The following is a 9,434-nucleotide window of genomic DNA, read 5'->3' as shown; positions in this document are numbered from 1 at the left end:
GGGGCTTTAGAGGGGATGGGGGGGGTCTCTAGGAAAGGTGGGGGGGGCTTTAAAGGGGATGGGGGGGCCCTAGAGGGGATGGGGGGGCTCTAGGAGGGGTGGGGGGGCTCTAAAGGGGGTGGGGGGGGGGCTCTAGGAGGGGTGGGGGGACAATGGGGGGGGTAGAAGAGGGGTTGGGGGGGCCAAAGGGGGGGCAGGAGCGCGGATGGGGGACAATGGGGGGGCCGGTAAATGGGGCGGGGGGGCGCTGGGGGGGGGGCGGGGGAGCAGTGAAGGGGGGGTCGGTGGGTGGGGGGGGCGCCGGGGGCCGCAGCGGGGCCGGGTGGGGGGGGGTCGGGGCGGCGGAGGCGGGCGAGGAGCCGCCGGCTCGGCCGAGCCCGAGCGATCCTGCCCCCCCCCGCCCCCCCCGCGGCGCTCCCCCCCCCCCTCCCGCCCCGGCCCCGCCCACCCGGCGCCGCCTCCCATTGGCCGCCGCAGGTGCCCGTCAGCGCGGGGGCGGGGCGCGGGATGCAGGCGGTTGCCATGGAGACGGGGCTGGGTACCGCGGGGGGCGGGGGGGGAGATGGGGGGGGACACGGGGGGAGATGGGGGGGACTCGAGGGGCAGGGGGAGACGGGGGGGGTGACACATGGGTGACACGGGGGGGGGACATGGGGGGGGAGATGGGGGGACACGGGGGGACGGGGGGGGGAGATAGGGGGGCCGGGGGGCGCCGGGGAGGGGACAATACGGGGGGGCGACACAGGGGACAGGGGGGGAGATGGAGGGGGACACGGGGGGGGGACACGGGGGAGACGGGGGAGTGATAGGGGGGGCCGGGGGGGGGACAGGGAGGGGAGACGGGGTGGGGGGGACACGGGGGGAGATGGGGGGGGACTCGAGGGACAGGGGGAGACGGGGGGTGACACATGGGTGACACGGGGGGGGGACGGGGGGGGGAGATAGGGGGGGCCGGGGAGGGGACAATGGGGGGGGGACGACACGGGGGACAGAGGGGACATGGGGGGGGACACGGGGGGAGATGGGGGGGACTCGAGGGACAGGGGGAGACGGGGGGGGTGACACATGGGTGACACGGGGGGGGGGACATGGGGGGGAGATGGGGGGACCCGAGGGACGGGGGGGGACGGACACACGCATGGGAGTCACAGGGGGGACCCGGGGGGGGGACAGGGAGGGGACATGGGGGGGGACACGGGACACGGGGGACAAGGGGGACATGGGGGGACACGGGGGGGGGACCGTGGGGGACACGGGGGGGGACCGGGGGGGGACCCAGGGGGACCCGGGGGGGCAGGGGGGACACGGGAGGGACATGGAGGGGACACAGGGGACAAGGGGGGGACATGGGGGGGCACCGAGGTGACGGGGAGGGGACACGGGGTGACACGGGGGGGACACGGGGGACACGGAGGGACACGGGGGGGGGACGTGGAGGGGACACGAGGGGACACGGTGCCACCTCCCCCCGGTGACACCGCGGGGGCTCGTGGTGGCCTCGGTGGCCCCCCATGTCCCCCCCCCCGCTGTTGTCCCCAGGTTGGGCGTCCCATCGAGGCCCCTCCGTGGTGACACGTGTGGGCACCTGGGGACACGGGGGTGACACGTGTCGCGGCCCGGTGACACCTGCGGACACGCGGTGACACGCGAGTGACACAGGGGGACACGTGTCCAGACACAGTGACGCCCGTGGACCTGCAGGGACACACAGGTGACGTGTGTCTGGGCACGGTGACACGTGTGGCCACACGGTGACACGCGAGTGACACGTGTCCAGGCCCGGTGACACGCGTGGTGACACATGTGTGACCTGTCCAGGCGTGGTAACACGTGTGGACGCGCACGTAGACGCATGGTGACACGCGTGGACACGCGGTGACACACGGGTGACACGTGTCTGGGCCTGGTGACACGCGTGGACACGTGATGACACACAAGTGATGGGTGTCCGGACCCCATGACACATGTGGACACGCGATGACACACAGGTGACGTGTATCTGGACACCCGATGACACGCATGGACACATGGTGACACACGTGTGACACACGTGCGGGCCCGGTGACACGTGTAGACACGCAGTGACGCATGTGGAGACATGATGACACCTGAGTGACACGTGTCTGGGCCTGGTGACGCGCATGGACACGCGATGACACGTGTGGACATACGATGACATGGGGGTGACGTGTATCCGGACGCGCAATGACACGCGTGGACACCTGGGGACACACGGGTGACACGTGCCCAGACCCAGTGACACACGTGGACACGCAATGACACACACGTGACGTGTGTCCAGGTGGGGGGTGACACACGTGGACACCTGGTGACACCGGAATGACACGTCTGGGCCTGGTGACACGCCTGGACACGCGGTGACACGCGTGTGACACGTGTCCGGACCCCGTGACACGCGACGACACGTGACGACACGCGTGTGACGTGTACCTGGACACGCGATGACACGCGATGACACGTGTGTGACGTGTACCTGGACACGCGACGACACAGGTGTGACACACGTGACGCCCCGGGTGACACGTGACACCCCCACGTGACGCGGGCCCCTCGTGGGGTCCCCCCCTACGCGCCGCCCCCCACCCCCCCCCTTGGCGGACCCCGCGCTCCCCCCGCCCTCCCGCCAACATGGCGGCGCTCAGCCGGGGCCGCTCCCCCTCTCGGTGCTCCCCAGCCGCGCTCAGCCATTGGCAGAGGGGACGCTCGCGACGCGCCTCCCCATTGGCTGGTGCCGCGCGTGGGGGCGTGGCTCTCCCCCGCCCGCCTATATAAAGCGGCGCTGGCGTCCGGCCCCCTCCTTTCCGCCGCCGCGGACGCCGCGGAGCTGAGGTGAGGCAGGGCCGGACCGAGCGGTGACGCTGCCGGGGCCGGGCTGGGGCTGGGCCCGGTTACCCCCGGTTCCCCCCCGGTCGAACCGGGGCCGGGGTGGTGCGGCGGCGGGACCCGGGCCGGGCCGCAGCCTCGGGCGAGGCCTCGGAGCGCTCTGGGCATGCGCGGGGCCCGTAGCGGGGCCGGCAGGGCGCATGCGCCTGGGCCGCACCGCGCATGCGCAGAGCGGAGGGGGCGACACGTGTTGTCTTGGGGGGCTCATTTTGGGGCGGGGGGGGCCCAGCCTGTGACAGTGGTCGGGGGGGGGGCTTGGGGGTGCCGAGGACCCCAGGAGGGCTCGGGGGGGGCTCCCAGGCCACAGCAGCGATGGGGTGGGGGGTGTCCTGGGCTCATTTCGGACCCGGGGGGGGGTTCCCAGCCCGTGACCCCACCCCAGGGGGTGTTTTGGGGGGGTCCCCTGGGTCCCCGGGGGGGGTTTCCCTGTTCACAGCATGGAGCTGGGGGGGGCCTGGGCTCTTTTTTGGGGTGCCCTTGATACCCTCTAAAGCCTCTGGGGGGGGTCTCCCCTTGTGATGTTATCCGAGGGGGTTTTTTTTTTGGGGGGGGGGGTGTGTGGTGTGTCTTTTGGGGGGGGCGTCCCACCCACGACATCGCTGTGAGGGCCCAATAAGGGGGTGATCCTGCCCTCTCCTCGTTTTTGGGGGGGCTGAAGCCTTACAGCCCCCCCAAAAACTACCCCTCCCCCAGTAAGGGCCACAACAGACCCCCCAAAATAAATGTGGGGGGGCCCTTAGTTGTGGGGCAGCAGCTTCCAGCGCAAAAGTGGAGGGGGGGGGGAGTCTGTAACTTCGGGGGGGGGTCCGCAATTCCTCCTCGGGGTGGCTGTTTGTTGTCTCCAACCCCCTTTTTTTTGAGGGGGGGTGTCCCAACGTCAGCCCCCCCCCCCAAATCCATTCCCCCCCCCCCCCGCAGCCCACCATGCCGGTCGCCCGGAGCTGGGTTTGTCGCAAAACCTACGTCACCCCCCGGCGCCCCTTCGAGAAATCCCGCCTCGACCAGGAGCTCAAGCTCATCGGTGAGTTTGCGGGGAGGGGGCGGGGGGGGACACACGACACTGAAAGCTTTGGGGACCCCCCCCCCACCTCATTTCCCTCTTTCCCAGGGGAATACGGGCTGCGGAACAAGCGGGAGGTTTGGAGGGTGAAGTTCACCCTGGCCAAGATCCGGAAGGCGGCGCGGGAGCTGCTGACGCTGGACGAGAAGGACCCCCGCCGCCTCTTCGAGGGTAATTTGGGGGGGGGACACACACACGGACACCCCCTTTTCCTCCCTGAACCCCCTTTTTCCTCCTGCCTTTCCTCACCCTCATTTTTCTTTCCTTATTCCCTTTTTTTCTCTGTTTTCATCCTTTTTTTCCACGCGTTTTACTCCCCGTTTCTAACCCCTTTTTGCTCCTCCCGTTTTTCCCCCGCGTTCTCCCGTTTTTTTTTCTGTTTCCCGCCTGTTTTTTCCCCTGTTTTTCTTTGTTTTCTCCCCGTTTTTTCCCATTTCCCCCATGTTCCCCATTTTTCCCCGTTTCCCCCCTTTTTTCCCCTATTTTTTCCTCTTTTCCCCTTTCTCCCCCGTTTTCCCCGCCTTTTCCTCCCGTTTACCCCACTTCCCTTCCGTTTCTCCCTTTTTTCCCATTTCCCTCCCGTTTTTCCTATTTTTCCCATTTTCCCTGTTTTTTTTTCCATTTGCCCCTCATTTTTTCCCTTTTCTTCCCATTTCCTACCCCCGTTTTCCCCATTTTACCCTGTTCCCACTCCCTTTTTTCCCATTTCCCCCCCATTTTTCCCATTTCCCCCCCATTTCCCCCCGTTTTCCCTTGTTTTTCCCCATTTTTCCCTATTTCCCCCACCACTTTTTCTTGTTTCCCCCTGTTTTTTCCCTGTTTTTTTCCCATTTCCCACCATTTTTTCCCCATTTCCCCTGCTGTTTTTCTCTGTTTTCCACCATTTCCCCCCGTTTTTCCCCCCCTTCTTCCTATTTCCCCTTTTACCTCCTGTTTCTCACCCCGTTTCCCCATTTCCCCCACTGTTTTTCCCCATTTCCCCCCATTTTCCACCATTTCCCTGTTTTTCTCCCCTTCTTCCCCTGTTTCCCCCTTTACCCCCCGTTTCTCCCCGGTTTCCCCCCCATTTCCCCTTGTTTTTTCCCCCCTTCTTCCCATTTTCCCCGGTTTTCCCCTGTTTCCCCTGTTTCTCACCGTTTCTTTCTGTGTTTTTTTCCCCGTTTCTTTCTGGGTTTTTTTTTCCTCCCGTTTCTTTCTGGGTGTTTTTTTTCCCCCGTTTCTTTCTTTCCGTGTTTTTTCCCCCCGTTTCTTTCTTTCCGTGTTTTTTTCCCCCGTTTCTTTCTTTCCGTGTTTTTTTCCCCCGTTTCTTTCTTTCCGTGTTTTTTTCCCCCCGTTTCTTTCTTTCCGTGTTTTTTTCCCCCCGTTTCTTTCTTTCCGTGTTTTTTTCCCCCCGTTTCTTTCTTTCCGTGTTTTTTTCCCCCCGTTTCTTTCTTCCCGTGTTTTTTCCCCCCGTTTCTTTCTTTCCGGGTGTTTTTTCCCCCCGTTTCTTTCTTTCCGTGTTTTTTTCCCCCCGTTTCTTTCTTTCCCTGTTTTTTTCCCCCGTTTCTTTCTTTCCGGGTGTTTTTTTCCCCCGTTTCTTTCTTTCCGGGTGTTTTTTTCCCCCGTTTCTTTCTTTCTGTGTTTTTTTCCCCCGTTTCTTTCTTTCCGGGTGTTTTTTTCCCCCGTTTCTTTCTTTCCGGGTGTTTTTTTTCCCCCGTTTCTTTCTTTCCGGGTGTTTTTTTCCCCCGTTTCTTTCTTTCCGGGTGTTTTTTTGCCCCGTTTCTTTCTTTCCGGGTGTTTTTTTCCCCCGTTTCTTTCTTTCCGGGTGTTTTTTTGCCCCGTTTCTTTCTTCCCGTGTTTTTTTCCCCCGTTTCTTTCTTCCCGTGTTTTTTTTGCCCCGTTTCTTTCTTTCCGGGTGTTTTTTCCTCGCGTTTCTTTCTTTCCGGGTGTTTTTTCCTGTTTCTTTCCGGGTGTTTTTTCCCGTTTCCCCGCCGTTTCTCACCGTTGCTTTCCCGTTTCCCCGGCGGCGGGGCGCAGGGAACGCGCTGCTGCGGCGGCTGGTGCGCATCGGGGTGCTGGACGAGGGGAAGATGAAGCTCGATTACATCCTGGGGCTCAAGATCGAGGATTTCCTGGAGCGGCGCCTCCAGACCCAGGTCTTCAAGCTGGGCCTGGCCAAGTCCATCCACCACGCCCGCGTCCTCATCCGCCAGCGCCACATACGGTGGGTGGCCCCCCCCGCCCCCCGGGACCCCCCCCTGCCCCCCCCCGGCACCGTGAGACCCCCCCGGCGAGGTCGGCAAGGCTCACTGCGGCGCCGCCGTACACCTTGCGAAGGGGACGGGGGCTGAGCACAGGTAACACCCCCCCCTTTCAAATCTTGGGGGGGGGGCACGCACTGCCAGACCCCCCCCTCAAAATTGGGGGGGGGATATTGGGGTCTGCACCCCCACCTTTTTCTCTATCCCCCCCCCCTATTCTCTGCCCCCCCCCCCAAGTCTCACTGCAGACACCCCACAAAAGGGCTGGGGTCCACACCCGGGTGACACCCCCCCCACCCCCCCCTCAAATCGGGGGGGGGGGGGGGCCATGTGCTGCCAGACCCCCCCTCAAAATTTGTGGGGGGGGCACATTGGGGGCTGCGCCCCCACATTTTAATTTATCATCCCCATTTCGTCCTGTCCCCCCCCCCCCCCCCAAGTCTCACCTGCAAAGGGGCTGGGGTCCACACCCACGTGACCCCCCTCAAATCTTTGGGGGGGGGGGGACGGACCCACACACTGCCAACCCCCCTATTTTGGGGGCCCCCCCTTAAAATGTTTGCCCCCCTCTTCTTTGGGTGGGGCACACCCATCACAGACCCCCCCCCCATCCCATTTAGATGGCATCGCTGGGGATACTGGGGGGGGGGCTATTTTGGGGGCGCTGACCCCCCTGTTTTTGGGGGCCCCCCTTAAAATATATGACCCCCCCCTTAACTATTGCCCCCCCCCTTTTTTGGGGGGGTTACACCCATCACAAACCCCCCCCTCCCCATTTAGTCGCTGTCCCCAGGGCAGGGTCTCCCCGCAGTGGGCTGGGGGTCCCGGGGGGGGTATTTTGGGGTGCTGACCCCCCCTGTTTTTGGGGGCCCCCCTTAAAATATATGACCCCCCCTTAACTATTGCCCCCCCCTTTTTTGGGGGGGTTACACCCATCACAGACCCCCCCCTCCCCATTTAGATGGCATCCCTGGGGCTGGGGCTACCGGGGGGGGTGTCTACTTTTGGGGTGCTGACCCCCCTATTTTTTGCGACCCCCCCCTTAAAATATTTGCGCCCCCCCTTTTTTGGGGGGGCACACCCATCACAGACCCCCCCCCCCTTCCCCATTTAGTCGCCGTCCCCAGGGCAGGGTCTCCCCGCAGTGGGCTGGGGGTCCTGGGGGGGTATTTTGGGGCGCTGACCCCCCTATTTTTGGGCCCCCCCTTTAAAATATTTGCCCCCCCCCCCCCCTTTTTTGGGGGGGGTACACCCATCACAGACCCCCCCCCCCCCCCCTTCCCCATTTAGTCACCGTCCCCAGGGCAGGGTCTCCCCGCAGTGGGCTGGGGGTCCTGGGGGGGTATTTTGGGGCGCTGACCCCCCTATTTTTGGGGCCCCCCCCCTTTAAAATATTTGCGCCCCCCCCCCTTTTTTGGGGGGGCACACCCATCACAGACCCCCCCCTTCCCCATTTAGTCGCCGTCCCCAGGGCAGGGTCTCCCCACAGGGGGTGGGGGGGGGGGTATCGAGGGGTTTTTTTAGGGGGTGCTGACCCCCCCCCCCTCAATTTTTTGGGGTGTCCCCCCCCCGGCAGGGTGCGGAAGCAGGTGGTGAACATCCCGTCCTTCATCGTGCGCCTGGACTCGCAGAAGCACATCGACTTCTCCCTGCGCTCGCCCTACGGGGGGGGCCGCCCCGGCCGCGTCAAGAGGAAAAACGCCAAGAAGGGGCAGGGGGGCGCGGGGGGGGGCGAGGACGAGGAGGAGGACTGAGCCCCCCCCGCACACGGTGAGCGCCGGGATTGGGGGGGGGGGGGGGGGGGCGGGAAGAGGGGGGGGTCTGGGTTTTTTCTCAGGGGGTTTTGGGGTCATTCAGGGTTCTTTTTTGGGGGGGGGGTAACAGGGGTTTTGGGGGGCTCAGGGGGCACGGGGGGGGGCGAGGACAAGGAGGAGGACTGAGCCGCCCCCCGCACACAGTGAGCACCGAGGGGGGGTGGGAAGAGGGGGGTGTCTGGGTTTTTTCTCAGGGGATTTTGGGGCCATTCAGGGTTTTTTTTTGGGGGGGGGGGGGGTGTGACAGGGGTTGGGGGGGGTCAGGGGGGCGCAAGCGGGGGTGTGAGGATGAGGACTGAGCCCCCCCCCCCCCCAAAGTGAGCGTGGGGGGGGTTCAGGGCTTTTTTGGGGGGGTGGGGTGGGTTTTGGGGGTGTTAACGGAGGTTTTGGGGGGTTGGGGGCGTGGGGGGGGGGGGCGTTGGGCTGAGAAGGGCTGAGCCCCCCCCCCCCCGGTGAGCACTGGGGGGGGCAGTGGGGGTTTTAGGGGGGGTCGGGGATGCTGGGGGGGACCAGGAGAAGGAGGACTGAGGCCCCCTCCCCCCCCCCCCCAAACTCTGAGTGGATTTTTTTGGGGGGATTTGGGGGAAATTCAGGATTTTTTGGGGGAGGGGGGGGAACAGGAGGAAATGGGGGGGGGAAAGGGGAAAAAACAGGGGGGGGAAATGGTCAAATTGGGGAAAACGGGACTTTTGGGGGGGGGGGTAAGTTTTTTGGGGGGGTTCAGGGGGGAATGGGGAGGGTTTGGGGTGCTGTTTTCTTGGGGGGGGGTGTCAGGAATTGGGGGCTTTGAGCTAATTGGAGGGGGGGGTGGGGGGGGGGCCGCTGGTTTCTCTTCGGGGTGGGGGGGGGGTGTTGGGCCCCCCATGATGGCAGCACTGGGCGCTGAACCCCCTGACGATGCCTGTGCCCCCCCCGGGGCCATTGACACCCCGGGGGGGTCTGAGGGGGCCCCCGGGGGGGGGGGAGTGGATTTTGTGGAGGGGGGGTGCGTGTGTGTGTCGTCGTCCGTCCCCCCCCCCCCCCGACTAAACCCCCCCGTTTTTCCCCAGGTGCCCCCGGACGCCGCAGTTCCCCCCGGGGGGGGGGTCAGTGACAATAAACAGAGTCGTCCCATGGGGGTGTCTGTGGGGTTTTTTTTGCGGGGGGGTCCCCAATTTGTGGGGTTTTGGGGAGGGGGGGGGCTGACCTGGGGCGGGGGGGGGGCAGACACTGGGGTTCCTCAGGGCTTTTTTTGGGGGGGGGGGAGGGGATGGTGTGTCTCCAATTTGGGGGGTTTTGGGAGCCCCCCCCCCCCCCGACTTTGGGGGGTCGCAACCCTTTATTTCGGGGGGGGTGTGGAAGACCCCTGGGGTCCTCAATGGGTTTTTTTGGGGGGGGGTCCCTAATTTTGGGCTTTTGGGGGGGGGATGGTGTGTC

General features: G+C 64.6%; 1 protein-coding gene and 1 non-coding gene across 3 annotated transcripts; both read left to right on the top strand.

Moving 5' to 3' along the window:
* Positions 1–2,796: 2,796 nt before the first annotated feature.
* Positions 2,797–9,133, top strand: RPS9 (ribosomal protein S9). Of its 2 annotated transcripts, XM_074572126.1 has the most exons (6): positions 2,798–2,850; positions 3,823–3,925; positions 4,013–4,135; positions 5,981–6,167; positions 7,781–7,974; positions 9,068–9,133. In XM_074572126.1, exons 2-5 carry the CDS (start codon positions 3,829–3,831, stop codon positions 7,956–7,958), a joined length of 585 nt encoding a protein of 194 aa, XP_074428227.1. In that variant the 5' UTR covers positions 2,798–2,850; positions 3,823–3,828; the 3' UTR covers positions 7,959–7,974; positions 9,068–9,133. The 2 variants fall into 2 exon arrangements, with proteins under 2 accessions (XP_074428228.1, XP_074428227.1); XM_074572127.1 differs by lacking the exon at positions 9,068–9,133 and having other exon boundaries at positions 2,797–2,850; positions 5,981–6,300; positions 7,781–7,918.
* On the top strand, positions 8,874–8,968 carry LOC141737434 (small nucleolar RNA SNORD88). Its single transcript, XR_012585178.1, has one exon. It is a non-coding gene; the product is annotated as a small nucleolar RNA SNORD88 (small nucleolar RNA).
* Positions 9,134–9,434: the final 301 nt, after the last annotated feature.

Source organism: Larus michahellis, unplaced genomic scaffold (genome assembly GCF_964199755.1).
Source record: "Larus michahellis unplaced genomic scaffold, bLarMic1.1 SCAFFOLD_414, whole genome shotgun sequence".
NCBI classification, from domain to species: domain Eukaryota; kingdom Metazoa; phylum Chordata; class Aves; order Charadriiformes; family Laridae; genus Larus; species Larus michahellis.
The sequence above is the reverse complement of the archived record's forward strand: the minus strand, read 5'-3'. Positions and strand labels throughout refer to the sequence as shown.